The sequence below is a fragment of the Sinohyriopsis cumingii genome, chromosome 13 (genome assembly GCF_028554795.1).
Source record: "Sinohyriopsis cumingii isolate HCF-2022 chromosome 13, ASM2855479v2, whole genome shotgun sequence".
NCBI lineage: Eukaryota > Metazoa > Mollusca > Bivalvia > Unionida > Unionidae > Sinohyriopsis > Sinohyriopsis cumingii.
In genome coordinates, this window is record NC_142973.1 from 79,556,112 (window position 1) to 79,577,617 (window position 21,506).

At 42.2% G+C, this 21,506-nt stretch overlaps 1 protein-coding gene across 2 annotated transcripts in view; it reads left to right on the forward strand.

The window, feature by feature from the left end:
* LOC149785879 (low-density lipoprotein receptor-related protein 2-like) overlaps positions 1–21,506 on the forward strand; it is a 157,808-nt gene that overhangs the window by 20,487 nt on the left and 115,815 nt on the right. For both annotated transcript variants that reach the window (XM_089979863.1, XM_089979864.1), the window contains exon 2: positions 9,677–9,841. In XM_089979863.1, coding sequence (XP_089835989.1) covers positions 9,677–9,841 — 165 coding nt within the window. The remainder of the gene's footprint in view (positions 1–9,676; positions 9,842–21,506) is intronic.

Below are 21,506 nucleotides of genomic sequence, written 5' to 3' on the forward strand. Positions count from 1 at the left end.
CAGCCATCTCAAACACAAAAGAAAAAATAATGGCACCTCATATAGCATTATGTCGTACATTCCATTAGATGTTACGCTGTCACAACAGCAGAATAAAATTATCACTGTGGCAGCCACGCATGAAAGACCTGTATCGACCAGGCTGAAGGCGTCGGACCTGACCCATCGCCAAGCCACTACCGTCGCTAAACATAAGTCTGCACAAAAAGGGATCGTTCAGAATTGGTCAGTGTCGCAGCTCTCCAAACAAGTATAATTCATTGGACCCCTTGTTAGCAGGGATCGCTGAAACGTTACTGACAGAATTACTCAGTACCGGAAAAGGACTACAACTGCCGAGAACCACTTGTGGTAAAGGAACGAGAAACAAAAAGAGTTTAAGCAACATCGACCTCGAATGCATCTTAGGACCAAGTGTTGAACATTTCCGATGCGTCTTTTCTAAAGATCACCTTCCCGAGCCTCTCACGTTCGACGAGATCTGCGTGATTAACCTGCAAAATTATTATGATGGACATGATGCTCATTGGGGTCGCCGTTGTCAACGATCCATATCACAGCAACTTCGAGTATTTCGATTCGTTTCGTTTATGTCCTCCCGATGAAGTTGTGCGTTATCTCCAGTCGGTGCACAGGGGATCTGTGTACAACTCGTTGCGACTTCAGGACGTCAACGATAGCACGTGTGGATGGTACTGCATCGATTACATCCAACGCAGGCATGGAGGAAAATTCCCCGTCAAAATTCTTTTAAACTTCAAAAATACATTTGCAAATAATGTATATTCCTAATATACAACATGAACTCGTGGTATCTTAAGTGTACACCCAAAATGGAGTGTCAACCCCGTAGAGGTAGCCACGAAAACTAATCGTGTGTGGTTCTAAAAAATCACACATAATCACCGGTAAAGCCACTAAAATGTTGAATTGATCTGTATAAAAATGTATCATTGCAGACACTACGATATCGATATGAGCTGCGAAGACCTTCGCGTAGAAAGAAATCTGTGCGTGGGAGATTGCAAATGCTGTGGGCAGCGACAAATTCTCCGTGGAGCCGTGGACGTTCATGCGCTATTTGGAAAACTTCCCATATCTAGCGGTAGATCGACGTTGCCAGGTCACAAATACACCGGACCGTGGAATCCCCTGGAACAACAACTGGATGAATATGATCAGCTGATACCTGGTCAAGAACTCTCCAAAGGTGTCGATTCCATCGTGATTCAACACCATATATGTTATAGAGATGATCATCCCGACGACAAAGCACGATGCCATCAAGTTATGCTTAGGTACTTAGAATAACTCACGCCAAACAATTTCCAAGAACGTATTGCTCTTGTTCATGGTATCTTTGGCACCAAACATAAGCTGGGCATTTGAATGCATATAAGCGATGTACGCAGAACACAGGTTGTGTCAGAAGATCTTACGACGCCGTTAATGGAATCTCAAGTTCTCGCGGAAGAACTGCATAAACCCGCACTCAAGCATTTTCCACAATGCAGAGTTATCGCGGTTTCCGCAGACAATATATGGTTGGTAGATCTCATCGACATGAGAGATTATAGCGCGTACAACTCCCATTTCAAATATCTCACGACGGTCATCGATGTTTTCAGCAAATACGTCTGGGTAATTCCTCTCAAAAACAAAAATAGGAACTTCTGTCGTTAAAGCTCTGTATAGCATTACATGAGAGCCACGTAAATTATGGGCAGATCACGGTAGTGAATTTTATTACACCGTTTCAGAATGGCTTTAAAAAAATAATATTGTCTTGTACAGCAAGCACAATAGCATCAAAGCATCAGTCGCCAACGGTTCAACAGAACTTTCAAAAATCGTATGTTGAAGAGATTTATTGGTGATAACACCAACCAAAACTTAGATTTCTTGCTAGACCTCGTCGACCAATAGAATTACACATGGCATCGTAGCATTCGAATGACATCCACGGAAGCTTCTTTGACTGACAAAAAACAACAAAGTAGGATGATCACGTCAGAAACAGTAGACGAAAATTCCACGTTCGAAAAAAGGACACATCCCTAATTGGACCGAAGAAGTTTTCGTCGTCAATACCGTTTAAAAAAAAAAACATTCATGTCACCTACATGCTCAACGATTCCTCAGGAGAACTCATACAAGTGTCTTTTACGAGCAGGAATTACAACAAAAAAACAAACAAATTCTGTTTCGAGTCAAAAACTGATCTCTACCAAAGGTTTAAAAAAATCTCTTGTCAAGTGGTTTGTATATCATGAACAATTCAAATCGTGTATTCCTACAGCATACATGGCTATGACGACAATGCCTCAGAAATAATCCTATCGTACCCTTCACCCAAACCCTTTTCAGAGACCGTCTTACATTATGCCGTATGCTTGTAAAGACCCAGTTTCTCAAAGATATGATTAAACACATACTCAGATTTATGAATTTCACGCGACCTACCAACATAACTCGACTCATCTTGTTCAGCCAGTAATAAAACTTATCGCTATGTGGCTCTGACAAATGAAAACACTTAACTTATTTTTTATGTAATACTGCTGATGTACCGTTACACCGAACGCTGACGACTGTGTGTACGTCTCAACCACGCCTCGGTTCTCATACTCGTCTTCTTCGCTCTCCTCACAATAAATCATCTCAGGCACATAACTTAAATCCTTATTCGCGCACACGATTAACTCTTTGCACTCTTCAGCCACTCCTTCACATTTAATTCAGGCACTGGATTTTTGATCTCCTTACTCAGTCCCGATCGTTCGACACTTCAGGGATAACATGGATGAGACATCTTCGCTATATTACAAAGCACACTTCTAATAAAAACGCAAAAATACCATGGGAGACACATAGTCAGCCGGATCCAGTAGTATGTACAACTCGGGTAAGCAACAAAACACTCTGTATACGTTGTCCAGAAACCACATAACTCAGTAGTATATCTCTATGGGGGCTCTCTCTTGACCACTCTTTTATCAAAAGTGCTCCAAAACCCCGATTTCCATATACAACTCTGTTACGAGTCTGAATCGTACATTATGTAACGGAAAGAAGTGAAATAAACACTCTTAAGTACCATCAGGTAATCTGATTTCAGAACGAATTTTGAAAAGCCAGGCTGACCTAAGTTCTGATTGCTTAAGCTCTCATCTTCTTTTCTAATTCTGATCATTCTAAAAAGAATATGCTTCTTTCTTTTGTCTCTGCCTTGCGTATTCATCAACACTGGCGGCTCAGTCTCGAGAGACCATGCGAATAGCGCCCTTGAAGTGTTGTCTGTCTTTGGGGTGTTGGCATCGTCTGCTGTGGCTGTGCAGGCCTACACGCGAGTGACAGTCCCTATTTCAGTTGGTGCAGACATACTGGGAAGTCTGAGTTACTGGGGTTGCCGCCGAGCTCTTCTTTCTCTCACGTTTTTCTGCCGCCAACTGGCCTCTCCTCGCATCAGCGACTGCTTGCCACTGATTAACGTCAGTCTCCAGGTGCCTCGGTCCTCGGCCAGCACTTCCCAGCCGTCGGGTGAAATGTCGCATGTCTTCATGTCCCTCTTGCACATATCCTTAAAACGGAGTGAGGGGTGTCAAACTCTTCTGGTGCCAGTGGCCAGTTCTCCATATAGGATGTCCTTTGGCAGCCTCTCATCCTCCATGCGTCGGACGTGTGCCAGCCATCGAAGGCGGTGTTTGCTCAGCAGGGAGTACATGCTGAGGGTACTTGCACGCTGCATGATCTCGCTGTGTGGGACGCGCTCTTGCCAGTTGATTTTCAGGATGTATTTTAAGCACCGTATATGGAAGGAGTTGAGCCGGAGCTCTTTCCTCATGTAGGTGCTCCAGATCTCACTTCCATATAGAAGGGTTCTGTGAACGCAGGCCTGGTAGACGTGGATCTTGGTGCGCTCTGTCAGCGCGTTGTTTTCCCACACCCTCTTCCTTAGTCGTGCCATGATCCTATTTGCCTTTCCAAGCCTTCTGTCCAGATCCAAATCAAGCGAGAGATTGTTGCTGGTTGACACCAGGTACGTAAAGTTGTTGACTACTTCAAAGGTGACACCATCAATTTTGATGGAAGGGGCATTGGTGGTATCTTGCACACTGACGTTTGATGCTTGCAGGCACCAGCGAAACGGTCTCCCAGTCTCTGGAGGGTATCCTCGGTGTGGGTCACAAGATCCGCGTCATCTGCAAAAGGCATCTTTCGGATGAGCACCGACCTCGCTTTGGTCTTCGAGCACAGTCGTGCCAGGTTGAACAGTCTGACGTCGGACCTGGTGTGTAGATATACGCCATCAGAGGACTAGTCGAAGGTGCAGGACAGGAGCAGGGAGAAGATCCTGAAAAGGGTTGGCACCAGCATGCAGACCTGCTTCACGCCGCTTTTGATTGGGAAGGAGGCTGAGGAGGATCCATCAAACATGACTGCTCCCTTCATATCGGCATGGAAAGAGATTATTATGCTGAAGAGATTTTGGGGCAACCGATCTTACTGAGAAGTTTAAAAAGGCCCTTCCTGCTAACCAGGTCAAAGGCTTTGGTGAGGTCGATGAACATCATGTAGAGTGGTTGACTTTGCTCTCTCCTCTTCTCTTGGAGTTGTCGTAGGGAGAAGATCTTGTCTGTAGTCTGCTTGCTCTGAAGCCGCACTGGGATTCCGGGTACACACGGCCCTCCAGCAGCTGCAGCCTGTTGAATATGATGCGGCCATACACTTTGTCAACGATGCTCAGGAGCGAGATCCCTCTGTAGGCGGACTGCTCCTACCTCACAGCAGAGGCAAAGTAGCTCATGCAGCGGCTGAAGCAATGTTGGTTTCCCACATTTGATAGCTTCGGGCGGTATGCTGTCACTACCTGGTGCTTTGTCGTTTGGGAGGGAGTCGATTGCTTTGCTGAGCTCCTCTAAGGTGGGAACTTTGTCGAGCTCCTCCATGGTGGACAGTTTCTTTATGATGCTAAGGGCCGTATCGGATACTGACGTTTCTAGGGAGTATAGCTCTTAGTAGTGCTCCACCCATCTGGCCATCTTTTGCTCACTATCAGTGATCTTCTTTCCCGTCAGAGATTTCTGGGAGGCGGGTCGCCTTTCACTGTAGGGCCTAGAGCCTTCTTGATGCCACTGTACATACCTTGGATGTTTCCGGACTCGGCACTGCGGTGGATTCCTTCACACAGTTGTTGACAGTACTCGTTCGCGCACTGTCTAGCGATGCGTTGGGTGTTACCTCGGGCACTTCTGAGAACAGCAAGCGTCCGTTCATTAGGGCATTTTTTGTAAGTTATGAAGGCTTTTCGTTTGTCCTCGATTATTGGTTCCATCCTTGATAGGTTTGCGTTCAACCAGTCCTGGCTGGGTCGTTCCTTCTTGCCAAACATGGACATTGCTGTGCCGTAGATGGCACCCTTCAATGCGTTCCACTTGGCTGTGGCATCGTGCTCTGGCAGGTCCTGGAGAGCCTGGTCCAGGGCGGACGCATGCTCCTTCAACTTGGAGGGGACCAACATATGTGCAGTGTTTATACGAGGGCGTCCTTTAATTTTTGAGCGGTGTAGTGTGTGTGGCTGTAGAAGCACCCTGCTGCTGACGAGGTCGTGGTCAGAGTCGCAGTCTGCACTGTGGTAGGTTCTGTTAAGGGCAGAGCGCCTGGTGATGACTAAGTCAAGCTGGTTTCAGCGATGAGACCTGGGGTGTTTCCATTACACTTTGTTTTGTGGCTTACACTTGAAGAATGTGTTTGTGAAGCACGGGTCATGTTAGGTGCACAGTTCCGGCAGTCTCTGACCGTTTTCGTTGGTCTTTCCAGTGCCATGATGTCCGAGGAAGGTAGGCCATGACTCGTGGTCAACACCTACTCTGGCATTAAAGTCGCCGAGGAGGAATATTGGTTCGTCTCTGGGACATCCTTTGATATGTTCATCCTGCCCATAGAACTGATCCTTTGTGTGCTCTGAAGACGTGAGGGTGGGGGTGTAGACACTGAGGATGTTGACAGGACCTTCAGCAGTGGTGAGACGGATGGAAATGAGACGCTCAGTGCCCCAGGTGGGAGGCTTAGCCGAGGACAGGAGGTTGTTTCTGATGGCAAAGCCCATTCCGTGATGGCAGGGATGTTCAGGTTCTCGACCCTTCCAGAAGAAGGTGTAGTTTTCCTCTCTGAGTTTTCTATCGATGATGGCCGTCTTCCTGGTGTCATCCACCTCCCTGAGATCGTCAGAGATGCCTGTGCACATGGTGCGCACGTTCCAGCTTGCGAATCGAAGAACTGGAGTCTCCTTTATTGGTTTCTTGTTTCTTTCGTCTGGTGTGGAATTACCGTCTGCTTGTCATGCTGAGCAACACACTGAGCTCCAGACACCCACTGAAGCAGGCAGGCAGACGATGGCGGGTGAACACCTTACTGACCGGGGGCTGCCCGACTTGAGACGGGCGGCAGTCGGCCAGTGGGACACGATGATCTCTCCCACCGTCGAAGCTGACCCGTGGCGCACCCCTTCCCTATGCCAGTCGGGTGGGACTTATAACCCATAAACTGCCAGCTTCCGTGTTGTTGCCTCACTCAGTAGCGAGATTGGAATGACCTCTCCAGGGCGCACGATTGGGCGTAGAGTATGGAGATCCTGTGCTGCCCAGACGTCAGGATCCCCCTCTCTTCCTTGCTGCCGGGGTCCAAAGGAATGCTGAGCATGACATTTGGCACCAGTTTGGATGCAGGAGCCGCCGGAAGGAAGTCATAGTTGACACCCAGCCGCCTTTAGGGGTCCACTCCGGATTTTCTGTCTGGGTTTACTCCCGTAGCCTTTCCTTCTCCCGAAGATATCCACAAGGCAGCGGAGCCATCATCCAGTGGATGGGACTTGGTGGGTTTGGAATCAGTTTCCTTCTCCTAGACGAACTGCCTGACAAGGCTAACGAGCTCCATCTGCCTGTGTTTGGAGTCAGAGTTTTCCTTCTCTTAGACTGGCTGCCTGCCAAGGCTAACGAGCCCAGTCTGCCCACCCAGTTATACCGCCGAGCACTCGGACGCGCCACACAGCAGGCTATGTGGAAACAGTGGGCTCCGCGTGAAGGTGCTGCTGTGGACACAATAGTGTAGGAGAGGCCATATGCAAGTAACCTCCTGCCCGGCAGAGCCAGACAGTGGTTCCGCAGCGATCACTACACCTGGAAAGTAGAGGCTGTGAGAGACACTTCACTTTCCTTTAGCAAGCGGGAGGTCAGGCCCAGGCTTCGCACCCCCCCACCCCCAAAGCCTTGCGTATTAGCTTGTATATAAGAAATGTTTATTGGAAAATTAGGCATTCTAAGTAGTGAACACCAGTATTCAGTCATGTTGAGAGGATTCATTTATCTAATTCAATCATTCGTTGGAATTACATTGCTCAATTAACATATTTTACGGAAATACTGTGAATTTACTTAAAGACATTTGGATATTGCTGTCATGGAATTACTGTGAATTAATTTGTAGACTTTTTGGATCTGCAGCTGTTACGGAATGACTGTGAGTTCATTCAAAGACACTTTGGGATTATATCGGAGTGATTCTTCTGTACCGTTTATAAATCAGTACACTACAGAACATCATTCTGAATACCACTGGAACTCATTCGGATTTCTCGATGCTTTTGAACTTGATAGAACAGAACATTTAGGAATGTTTAGGATTATATTAACCATACTTTAAATTAATTTACTTTCCCACTTTACATTTTAGGGAAATAATATATATTTTCAATCTTACATCATTTTTTTTAATTTTCGCTCTTGCTTTTGTTATTTATTTTAATACCACAGATTTGTAACAATCGTTAATTAAATCCCAAATAATCCTAAATGTCCTATCATTAAGTAAAAAGGGGTAGAATCTTCAGAATTAGCCTTGAATTTCCTGATATACCACGATGATGCAATCCAGAATATCGTTGAATGAGTTCGCAATAATTTCAAATGAATATATATCCAAGATCCATTATCACTTGGTAATTCCAATGAATAATTAAAATAAATAATCCATGTCGAATTATATCTGAATGCAACTGTAAATTCTGATCAAAAAGGATTCCCACAGACTGAACTAAAACAGAAATGAATTATTTGTTTGTCCAATCCCTATTTAAACAAATTTTCACTTAACGTATAACGTATAAGAATGTGAAGATTTCCAACGAAAAAACCCAATTAAACTCAAAACAAGACTGACATTCAACTCTTCCTGCGTAAACAGGTTGTTTGAAAAGTACAATTATAGACAAAAGATAAGCACACAATGTAAATTAAATATACATATCAACACTTTCATGATTAAAATATAAGTATATAATAATTATTTCACATAATTCAATTAGTTGTTTCAGGTTTATTTAAAAAGAGAATAAAAAGCCTTAGTCATCTTGTCATAGTGCAAGGGTGTACCCGGGTGAATGTATGCGTGTGTGTCTTATGACGCCATCTGATGATATTAAAAGAGAGAGAAAGTCTAAACATCTTGTTATATAATTATGAAAGGACTATGGATGATACAGGGAGAAGGTATATGCAAAAAAGGGCACGCTACATTTCATAGATGAACAAAATATTAAGCGATAAATACACGTGAACCTGGCTGACGAGGTACATGTCAAAATACACTGGCTAAGTTTTTGGAGATGTATTTTTGACATGACTTAATTGTTTTGCAACAAATAAATATTTGACAAACGATCATAACATGCAAATCATTGACTTTAAAAACAAACAAACAAACAAGCAAACAAACAAAAAGAAACAATTTGATTAAAAATAATATACGACCTATTCAGAGAACACGAGGTTCTGTCGTTCCCTGCAAAGTTGAACACGCTTAGAAACATCAAACATAAAGCTGCTTAACGCGCTCAACCAGCATGCACCGAAACTGACTTAAATACATAAATGTAACCACTTAAAAGACATAAATGTACTAACTTAAAACACACAAAAATGTACCAACTTAAAACACACAACGTACCAATTTAAAACACACAAATGTACAAACTTAAACACACGAATGTACCAAAGTCGCAGCGTAAAGTATAGGTCACAATGACTCGCTGTTTCTGGAAGAATACTGCACTCATCTGGAGCCTTTATATAAAGGTCCCATGCTGATGTATCCAAACGTGCGGGAGAAACTGATGTAACAACAAAAATTAACCAAGATATCACAGATTGACGGATGGAAAACGCATCACGCTACATGCCCCTCCAGGATTCACTGTAGGTTCAACCAATATGTCTAAAAAAATTTACAATTTCCGATATTACAAAAAGAAAACAACAACCACCTACCCCCAAACCAAACAAAAGACACATATTTACGAGAAATACGCAGCGTAAAGTAAGCCGATACGGTCCATCGGGAAATGATTTTTTTATACATAATTTTTGTTAGAAAGATAGAGACTGTTGATCTTTTTTGAAGAATGCATAAGTCCTTCGTGATAAATAAATGTGTAATTTCGTCACACACTTTGCTTTTAAACACAGTAACGTAGTTAAAATGCACTAATAATCGATAATAAATTAACATTTCTTTACCCAGTTTCTACTGAATAAATATTCGATTTTTTATTTGTTACGGTTGCAACATCCATTAAATGCAAACCTGGAATATATTTTAAGTGGGTTAACTTTCTTTTCAGATTGTCCCTCTACAATACAGAACGGTATTCTCGACTCTGCCTGTTCCCATGAAACCGGAAGTAATTGTAGTTTCACGTGTAACCTGGGATTTAGACCTTTGGACGCAAGGAATACAGTTCATTGTGGACTGGAAGGGAACTGGACACCTAGTAATCAATGCATAGGTATGTAATGCTTACTTCAGTTAGGAACTTCATTAAAAAATGTATAGAAAAGAAGGAAAGAAAAATTTGAAAAGCAGAAGAGAAAATCAAATCACCTTTTTTTAAAAGAAAAATCATCAGACGAGAAAATATCTGTTCAAAGACAGAAATATAACAACACTATTTGGTATATAAGAAAGGAAATTCTTATAAAATTATTTTTGTAAATGTTGATACCTCAATTAACCATAATCAATCGCTCATTCAACATTAACAGTTTTTAATCTCTCCGTTGATTCCCAAAATCCTTTTCCTTATCATGCATATAAGCGATATTATGATAATAGCTAATAAGTTCTTTTATGAAAGAGATGTTAATAGTCTTTTGCCCATTATTATGGTCAGTTTATTGAGCAAAGTTCATTTTATTATGCCAAATGTATTGATGGTACATTTCTCTGATAGAAAGAAAGAGAGAAGACATCATTCTGACCTCTATTTTGCGGGTGGTGTCATTCTTGTTATGTAGGTGTTCCGTCGCTAGCATTTGCGAAGAGGTACTGATCTTGAACTGGAGAAAGGAAGCCTGAAACTGAAGTCTGCAACGCAACAATTCTTTATCGAAATCAAACATCACTCGATATAAAAACTTTTTACACACAAATCAAATTACACATTCAAGATATATAATAAAATTGTTATGCGTATTTAAAGCTAACCAACTTCATACAATTCTGTATCTGTATTTTTGGAATTAAATGCTGAATACATTATCAATAATCCAAAACTGATTAAGAAATAACTTTTACCGATAGTATTTGCAATCAAAGCATTTAATTTTGTTCTAAAAAAAATAAAATATTACTTTCTGTGATTTAAACTGTGTTTTCTTTCTAAATTATTTCTTTTTAGTATGAAGTTTGTTGCAAACCATTTCTACAAAAATCAATCCTAAAATTATAAATAGCAGCAGGGAGGGCGAATCCTACAAGCTACTTTTCCGAGACACCCCTTTCACTGAAACTTTTCCCGATAGAAGCGTTATTTCCATGAAATAACACTTTTATTCAGAAAACGAGACAAAAAAAAATGTCCTTGAAAATGCTTTGTATTTCCGCTGATATAACGCGAGTTACTTCAATAAATCCGACTCGTATCCGACATAATTTCCACGGTGAGGTATCATCGAAAAATCAGGTGTAGTTTGCGCCCCCCTGCTGCTCTACGAAGACGAAGATTTCCAAGGAAACATTTTTATGTCGCAAATGGTGTATCAAGGCCGACGCGGTATCGTGTACGCGGGTCGTGTAAATTTATTGTCACAAATCCATGCGGGGGAATTAAATCATGGACAAATAAATAATGGCAAATATTGGCGAATCTCGCGCATCTAGACTAGCACGAGAACGACTCGAAGCAATTAAAAAATTTATTCCTGTCCGTGATAGTGTCAGAGAAAAATTACAAGCAAGACAAGAAGCAAAAATCGAATTTGCAGCTGGCGCGGAAGAATTATTTAAGCCCATTACAACAGCTACAAAACAAGCCGCAACAGCCGCTGAAAAGGCAATATGGGGCGATATTAAAGAGGAGGAGAGAGAAAAGTTGGGGATTATCCCGTTGACTCAAAAAATAGCAAAAAGAACGAAGCAAACAAAAAAGATTTTACAAGATCTTCCGGCTGATATAGTTGCAGCTCAGCCTCCACCCGTCGCTGAAGTCGCTGAAGTCTCCGAAGCTGCTACACCCCAACCAGTAAAGGAAATTGTTAAACTAACTGCGAGATTTGATCCGAGTTTTATTAAATTTCTTAAAAATATGCCAGAAGAAAAATTACCTGAATTGATATTAGAGGGTTTATACAACAAAGAAAAATTTTTAGCCGAGAAATATAAGCGCACGACTGATGATAATTTTGTTAAATGGACTTATCGTCTGTACTACGACACGAAAACGGTTAAATCTAGCGATCCGAAATACTCAGCACTTATAAGCGCAATAAAGAAACTTAACAAAAGTAGACGACAAGGACCTCCACCTCCCTATTCACCGCCACCAGAGAAGCGTCCAGATGAAGGCGGTGATGCTCTCGAAGATCTTGGCCTCCTTGAAGCTACAGGTAGTGGTCTTGGTGGTCACATTACTTGCCCTGATAATATCGTCAATGACGTATCACGGTTGGAAGTTCTCATCGGAGGAAGACGTGCCGGAAACAACTCTCGGGAAATTATAAATGAAGCCGCAGATATCTGTCAGAGACTATTTCAGCGTGGCATTATGGATATCGGCGTTTACCGGGGACTCATTGATGAACTCGCGGATGGTTACTACAGCGACTAGTAAATTTAGTTAGAGAAACAATAATTAAATAAAATGATCGTGCACAATTCTCAACCTAGACACACTAGCGTGTTACCAGTCCGCGTAGTGAACTCGCGATTACCAGTCTACAGAGCAACCTACGGAGATGGTCTCGGTGATACAGTTACTGGTTTGTTTTCAAGAATAGCCCCTAAGGTGTTACCGATTGCAAAACAATTGTCGATGAAAGCTATTGATGTTGTCAAGGATAAAGCCCTTGGATCTGTTGGTGATCTCGCCGGGAAGGCATTCGCGTCAATCAAGGATAGACTGTTACAGTTAACTCGTAGATCAAAAAAACCGCCACCGGTAAAACTGGCCAGTACTGAACTTATGCCCGCGGACGTCAGTAAAGTAATAAATCAGGCTGCCAATCAAAAACTTGCAGAGCTTGTAACCCAAACACCCGAACAAATAAATACAAGCCTGATATCAGGAAGCGGATTTCGTTTTAGACGACAATAATTTTATATAAAATGTTCAAACGTGTATCTGATCCCGCGTTCGACATGGACGCACCAACACTCAAAGACGAATCCGTACGCGATTATCAGTATTATTCTTACGAGGCACGAACACCTGATCAACGGGGCCGAATTGAGTTGCAAGTCCAAGACACAAGTAGATATTTCTTGCCCGCGGAAGCATTTCTTGAATTTGAAGGTATTATTTTAAAAACTGATGATACCGAATACAACCCTGATACCCGAGTTGGGTTTGTTAATAATGGTATTATGGCGCTGTTTAGAAGTGCCTCATATAGTATTGATGGCCGCGAGATTGAAACGATTCAGGATAATGTTGACGTTGCTACAACAATCTTGGGATTAGCACGATATTCAGATGATTACACTAGATCAGCTGGCCCAACAATGATGTTCGCTAAGGATAATTCTGATAACTCGGATCATAGAAACGTTATTATAGGTCCTATAAGAGCAGCAGGAGGAGCAGGAGATACAACCGGAGTACTATCACCAAATCCTAATCACAATCTTGGATTTGCTACGCGTAAATTAATGCTATCAGGAAATCGCAAAGATTTTTCATGCGCAATTCCGCTGTCTCACATTTTTGGGTTTTGCAGAAATGTCCGAAAGGTTATTTTTGGAGCCAAGCATTCAGTTGTACTCACCCGAAAAGGTGACGACAATGACGCTCTCTGGCATCAAGTAGCTGATACAATTGCTAACACGACAGCACTTAACGGTAAAGTAGTATTATCAAAACTTGCACTGTGGATGCCAGTGATGTCCCCGTCGCTCGCTGAAGAACAACGATTACTTTCTTTTATGGACCAAGGCGGCAAATCATTAATATCATGGTTAACAACAACAACAGATTCTGCTCAAGGTTCTGGCGTTGGACAGTTTACTTGGCATATATCATCACAACAGGGAATATCAGCGCCGCGTCACATTTTTATTGCACTTCAAAATAACAGCCGAGTTGGTGAACAAACAAGAAATCACATGATATTTGATAATCTTGGAGTCACTAATGTTTCGCTGCGGATAAACGGTCATCAAGAACCATCCGAAGACATAACCATAAATTTTAGGAATAATCAAGTTGCTCGTGCATATCATCGTTTAATGACATTTATGGGTCGCGATCAGAATGTCGACACTGGTCTGCAAATATCACAGTTGGATTTTACAACGTTGTATCCCATTTACTACTTTTCACTCGAGCATATGGATTTGGCTAAACAAACTGTTGTTGATATTTACTTTCGAGCTAACGTCGCTGTGTTTCCACCTGAAATCATTGGTGCAAACGAGGCCGCAGGCCCCCCTGTTGTTCCAACTAGAATGGCAGGCATTGCTGGTTTTAGAGCTGTCGCGGTTATACTCTCCGACCGGGCAATGCTACTTGAAGGTGCTGGTGGACGAATGAGAGTTATTGACGCTCCCGTAGAAAACATGTGATGTTTTCCAAAAACATATAACAATTAGATTAGTTTCTGAAATATAATGTCATACAGTCATGTTAATGTCACCTTGACTTCCGGTCAAACGAAGAAATTGCAATCGAAGAACGCAGGCACGTGCGGGACATCAATAACGTTAAAACGAGATCAACTTGTTGGTGGTCCAAACAAGCTGTCGTTGACTAATACTCAGATTAAACATTTTAATAAGGCACTAACAGCAAAAACCGGTGTCCGACTTAATTTCTCTGCTGCAGCTATCAAGGACATGACCAAAACCGGTGGAATATTTCCTCTTCTCGCAGCAATACCGGCGTTGATTGCCGCGGCAGCACCAGCCGTAGCAAAGGCAGCAGCACTTGGTGCAGTTGGAACCGCAGCTGGAATGGCACTAAAGAAAGCAACCGGACACGGGTATAAGAAAAAAAGGGGGAGATCCGCTCGCGGATCAGGGCTAAGACTACCAGGAACTCCCGCATCATGGTATCCAAAAAAATTCTAACGCCGTTGAAGCTTCCAGCGTCCAATTTTGATTTACTCGATGCTGTTAAAAAATTGCGCATAAAACATTTCAGAGGTGTATTCATGCGAGATCAATTACCGCAACAACCGAATAATCCAGAAACTGGCATTATCAATCTCGACAACAAAGACGGTCCTGGAACTCACTGGGTTGCTTACGCGATCGATCCACGTGGAATTATCTATTTCGATTCGTACGGTTTAGCACCGCCAACTGAGTTTCTCAGGTATGTCCGCGGAGTGCCTCGCACTCTCAACAGCAGATTTTTTAATATTCCAGTGTGGCAGTCGACGCTACCAACACAAACATTAGTTGATCCGCCCATTTGTGGAAACGAGGTTTTAAATGTTCTTGATGCAATCTCAAGAAATCCAGCAACTCCTCCGCATCGAGTAGTGTATGAATATACCGCATCGAGAAACGCTAGCGTTTCCAATGCTAGGCATTTTCATGCTCGCATTTAAAAAACAGCAATAAGAATAATGGTGGATATTTACGGAAGACCTTTCACAAGAAAAGTCAAACCAAGCACAGATGCTGATCTCTCAAAATATGCGACCCGAGATGAAGTCGATAATCTTTTGAATATAGCTGGAGTTGACCCAGATGAAGTTGCTATTTTTCAGGACAAGCAGGGAAAACTAAGAACGAGCAACATTAAGTGGAATGATATAATTCGCAGAGTTCTTGGAGCTACCAAGGATAACTTCGTTGCATTTAGTGATGGCGGCCGGATCAAGGACTCGAACATATCAATCGCAAGCATCAAAGACAGTATTGATAAAGGTGTTGATAAATGTGTGAAAAAAGCCGGTGACACGATGACAGGCGAACTCAGCATGAACGGGAACAAAATAACCGTTTTAAAAAATCCGGAAGGTCTCGAAGATGCCGCAAATAAACAATACGTCGACGCGCAGTACCAACACGTTGCTGGCCTAATCATCGACAGAGTAACAAAATCCGGCGACGTAATGACCGGTGAACTCAGCATGAGCGGCAACAAAATAACCGCGTTAGCGAATCCCGAATCCGACCAGGATGCGTCAAACAAACAATACGTGGACATCATCAACGGTAAACTAAATACGCTGCGGTCAGAGTATGATGTTCACGTGAACGGGTTTAAAAGACTCCAAAGAAACTTCGCAAAAACTGATGAGACCGTGGATAAGTTCTTTGGAACTCCTCCAGTCGTCGACACGAAACTTTCTGAAATCATACCAAATCTTACTAATAACGCCAACGATATCAATAAGATTAATACCCGGTTAGGTGTAGTCAGAACGGAAAAAAGTTTTTCAGATCAAGTTCAGATAATAGAAAATAACATTAACACGATCAAACAAACACAGCAGAATATCGTAGCGGGAATTCCTGAGATCGTTAACAAAACCAGTTTGATTAAAGTCCCCGTTGGAGTTACTCCCGGGCATATCACCAACATCGTATTCACGGTATTATCGGGATTCGCAACATGGTCACGACAAAATAACACTATCAAATACCCAGCAACGGTCACTGGCGTGTACAGGTTGTCTGTGTTTTCAGCCGCTAAATTTGAAATCTTCACAACGTTTCCCTGGAGACATTCCACCGATAAGTATTCCGGGGTTTGCACTGTAATACTAAACAGCGGAACCGAGGAAACATTTATGCTTGAAGCCGAGGACGATACTTTAACATCAACATCTTACTGGTGGTGTTTGGAATTCGTCGCTGCAACGCCTGAGTTGATGACCGCGTAATTGAAAATCGCCAGCGATTTTAAATAATATGTCAACGTTGAAATCCGAAACATTTCCAGATGCTCAACAATATCGATACAATCAAGTCCGTGAGTGGCAATCTGAGTTAAAAACTGTCATCGACGCGACGTCCCAAAAAGTAAAAAAATACCGCAGACGCATAACAGTGTTAGACATTATGGTTTATTCAGTATCTGCCGTTGTTGCATCCGCGGGAGTAATACTATCAGCGGTCACTCCGGTAATTGCAGTCGCGGCCACAATCTCTGTTTGTACGACCACTACCGCGGCAGGAGTTTTCGGCATCATAGCAAAAAAAATATCCTCGTGTGCTAACACAAAATTACACGATTACACGACAAAATTAAATACAGCCACGACCGCATATCAGAAATTATCATCGCTGATATCATCATCGTTAGACGCGCAATCCAGCGATGCTGCGTTGATATCAGATTCTGAATTTAAACTAATGTCAGATGCGTACAATGACTATTTGAAAACTAAACAAATAAATAATGTCACTGATGGCAACGCCACAAGAACTGCTTCAGCAAATAGTCACAAACACAACACCGGTAAGGACCACAATGATCTCAGTGTCCTCGACGACGCCAGAATTCGGTATTAATTTTCGAACTCCAATTCGGGTGAACGAAATCGCGTTGTCGAAGCTCAGTGCGTATCACAGCTGGCCTAATGTCAGAGCGGCATCATTTGGTGGTCAGCAGCCAAATAATTCGTTTGTGTTTTCGTGGAAACCCAAAGCCGACTCTGACGAATTCGACTGGGATACAATTACGCTACCCACTGGGAGTTATCAGATCGAAGAAATCAATAATGAGATACAACACCAAATAAAACGAATCACCGGCAAGGAAGCCAAAATATCTATAACAGCTCATGAACCAACGCTGTCTGCGGTCATTGAAATCTCAACACCGGGATACGCCGTGGATATTTACAACAGCTCTCTTCGAACAGTATTAGGATGGCCACAAGAACGACCCGAGGTCGAACCGGGTCCACCAAAACCTGAAAAATCGGATTTCGAGACCGATAAACAAGAACTACACGACCTCGTGTACGGCAATTATTTATTATTTTCAGATCAATTACAATCAGGAGAAGCCTGGTTTACAAAACCAGATCCCCCCTTTGATATAGAGGCAGCTTTCACGGGGGGGGGAATACCGTCTTTACCTTATAGAAGATATAGAAGCTCATTTTTTTAATCCGATCAAACAAGCACATAAACAACAGCTAGAACTGTTGCGAGTATATTTTCAAGATTATATTTCTGATTTAACAAGTGGAACTGCAAGCAGTTCGGGAACTGGAAACGCTAGCGTTTCTACAAGCAGTTCTCGCAATAAAATTATCACAGCCATAGAAAAACTAAACAAACTCGCATCCGCGATGGAAATTATAAATCAAAAAATAATTCAGTATCTACTGAATCTCAAGGGCGATTACGGAAACCAAAAAAGATCGGAGTTTGCAGCCCGATTTGGTATTCCCGTGAAGGATATTCCAGATTTTAAACTTCCTGGATATAACGCGCACACGCTGAGAAAATCAGTCCAGGATCTCATCGCGGAATCTTTCGAAGATATTTCTGCCACGTACACGCGAACAAAACCACAACCTGTTATTTTAAGACACGACAACAGTATAGCATCCGATGGCAGACACATCTCACCCGGGATCGTAAATATCACAGATGTTATCGCGGTCAATCTTGTATGTGACGTCATCGACGGTAGCTACAGCGCTGACACAACGACGGCCCAACAGGGGTTTATCCTGTATACGTTCACACCAAGAGACCCTCCTGGTTTTCTGATTGTGCAAGAACCAATCAATGTGGTCTATCTGCGGTGTAATAATCCGTGGTTGTCAACGATAAATTTTAAACTCACCGACCAACGGGGGGATTTGTTGGACCTGCGTGGCGAGACTGTCTCCGTGAACTTACTGGTGAAGTCCTAAAATGCTCTGCATAAGAAACTCTTCGAGGACAAGTCAACGGATCCATAATAATAGTTTTTTTTCTGCAGTGGTCCACTTTCGTCATCGCGTGCAAATACCCCATCAAAACCAGCATCGTTGGAAACTCGAAGAGTTTCTCGTGCGAGTGCTTAGCACGCAGGCGCGCATTTAAAAAAAACGGTTGTGTATAATGTATCAATGTGAATACATTCACGCACGAGTTCATATTCATGATAAGCAAATTCTTCACGAGGCAATAAAAACTGCATTTGGAAACTCAAGGAGTTTCTCGGGACAGTATTTCCCCGTTAAAATAATCGTTGACGTGTATGGTGACGAAGACTTCTTGTTAACGTCGTCACAATTAACACAGCTACAGCAAAATCATATGATCACAGCTTGGTGTCAACGAGAACAGATTATGAACTATTCTCATTGTTGTATTGATGTTGAAACGCTCGAGCAAATCCTGGAAGTCTAAGGACTTCTCATGTAAAACATTTTCAAATCTGAAAACGCCCTTGAGAAGTCCTTTGGACTTCCAGAGAAATGCTTTGAGTTTCTGGCGATGCTAGCATCGCTCGGGCAAAAAAAAAGTGTATTATTTTTTTTTACCCGTGGAAATGTGCTTTACACTCCAAGCGGGGGGCTAGCGTTTCTCAGGTTCTACTTTCACTTTGTGCTGTGAGTCACACGCTATGCGGTTTATACTTCCTTGTCGGCCTCGTAGTCACAAATACTAGTATTTTCGTCAGAAATGCAAGGCATTTCCGTGTCTAGATTCTTTATATAACCTTTTAACAGTCTCACCCTGGTGTTAATTAATTTTCGAGTCTCATACTCGGATGACAATCCAAGACGAATCTTCTCAACTGCACGGCACAGTGGAATAAATTCAGATACCTGATTGGACGTTATCGACGCAAGTGATTTGTAAACGTGATTCTGTATATTTTTAATGAACCTATAACACGCAGGGAGATTGTTCTTCCCCGATTGTGATAGCTCATTCAAGGATTCAAAATCTGACATAATTGTTTCAGTGTCTAGTAAAATATTAAAACCTCGCTGTTGTAATTCTTTAATTTCAACAAGTATGGTATTTATATTTTCGTGATTCATATTATTATATATTTTTATATTTTTAAATGCATGAAAAATGCTTTGCATGAGCGTGGAAACTCGAAGAGTTTCTCGTGCTAGCATCACCAAAAACAAAAATAAACAGATAGATGATGAGCGGTTATCACTTACTGGGTACTCTTCACCGGCCTACGGTTCTTTCATGAGTCCTTTGTTAGGATTTTTTTTTCTTGGTCTTATATTAGACCTTCGTGTTGTGATTTTTCCCTTAGGCACCTCATGTTACCGTTTATTTTTGGCCAACACTCTTTCTGAATGTTTCTATTGGTGGGCACCCAGGTGACGTAGAGCTTTATGCATCCATCTATCTGTTTATTTTTGGGGGTCACTCACCCCATGAGGAACTTCTAGATCGTCAAATAACGGTCTAGAAGCTCGGGAGGGACGATACAACACAGAACAACCTTTAACCTCTGATTCGAGTGTCATAGCAGGCAAAGGCACAATGAACATGTAATCTTATCCTAAGACCTTATCCTATGACGACACAAACATACACAGGTGGGTCATTTTCTACGGTCAGCAGCAGAGCAAAACCATCCATTGAATCGACCATTGGATGGTGTAAAAACACCCGCCATTGGCGGATTTAATTTATGGTTTTGCTTGCGCTGCTGACTTTCGATCGACCCAAAGGTCTTAGGGAGCGATTTCGTATATAACCCAACTGTTACTTGCGAGTTGGAAATTCGCTCTAGCAGTGGGCGGGACTTGTTTAAAATATTTTAATTGTATGTTTTCTTAAGCGCGGTCATATAACAAGCACAGAAGAGCAAAACAGTCGGATATATTCAGTAAAACGAGGATATTGTTTGTAAAAAAATATATATTCTACGGTAAATAAATGATTACATGTTATGAACTCGATAAAATATTTTATCAAGGTGGCTTTCTTAGGGGGAGCAAATCCTCTGACCCAACGACAACTCTGCAAAGCGTTACACACTCGTGGAGGAGTTATCGTCGTTTGTGTCAGCGATAAGAGTTATATAACAGAATGAAATCTTCTGTTTGAGCTTCTTTGAAAATGCTGTTTTGTAGATCCCATCTGCGACACGCTGTACAACAGGTGAACAAATACCGAAATACCTACCGGCGGCGTTTATTGACTGGAATACAATTTCTTCACCTGTAATTGCGTTTATAGATTTAATAGCTCTTCTTGCAACTGTTTTACAACGCCCTGTGTTACCCAGTAGGCAGTTCTTGCTCTGAGTGACCACGCGAAGATTGTTTATAGAGTTATCAAGTATGTTACCGTTAATGTGATCAATGACAAAACCCTTAGGGATCACTCCAAAGAAACATTCATAGACGAAACGATGACATAAATACCTCTTTGAGCACGTGGCAGTAAATCTTAAATAACCAGCATTATCAACTGTACCAACTTGTTTCCTCAGCCTGTAGTTTCTCACTATGCCATCTCGGTTTGCCTCATAATTTGGAATAGTTGGATGTGGAACAAATTCTTGTTCGGGGACGAATTCTTGATTCATTATACTATAAGCAAATCATTTGTCTAATTCATAATTTGTCTGAAAACTTATTTATGTAATCACGCTCCGAGAGAGTGTTCGAGTCTGGATTTTTTTTATCATAATACCGTTTTAGTTCTCGATAGCGTTTTCCCCCACACGCTGAACATAATTGCGTTTTTCCTCGTACTCCAATGCCGCATCTGATACACGGTATCGGTCCTAGACTCCCGCCGCGGACCTGTTGAGCATGTTGTCCACAGTATTCGCCTCTGCAACGTCTGCTACACGGCGCTGATGAATTTAGTTTAATCCACTTGCATGAGAAATGCTTTGCATTTCCAGAGAAACTCTTTGAGTTTTCGTTCATTATATATAATATTTTTGTCTATTTAAATACTTGTCTTAATTATAATAATGAGTTTTGAAAGACTATCCAGAATAAAACCCGCAGGCGGTCGATTCGATCTTGACCGGTTAACCGCTGATCCACGACGAAGAGAGTTAA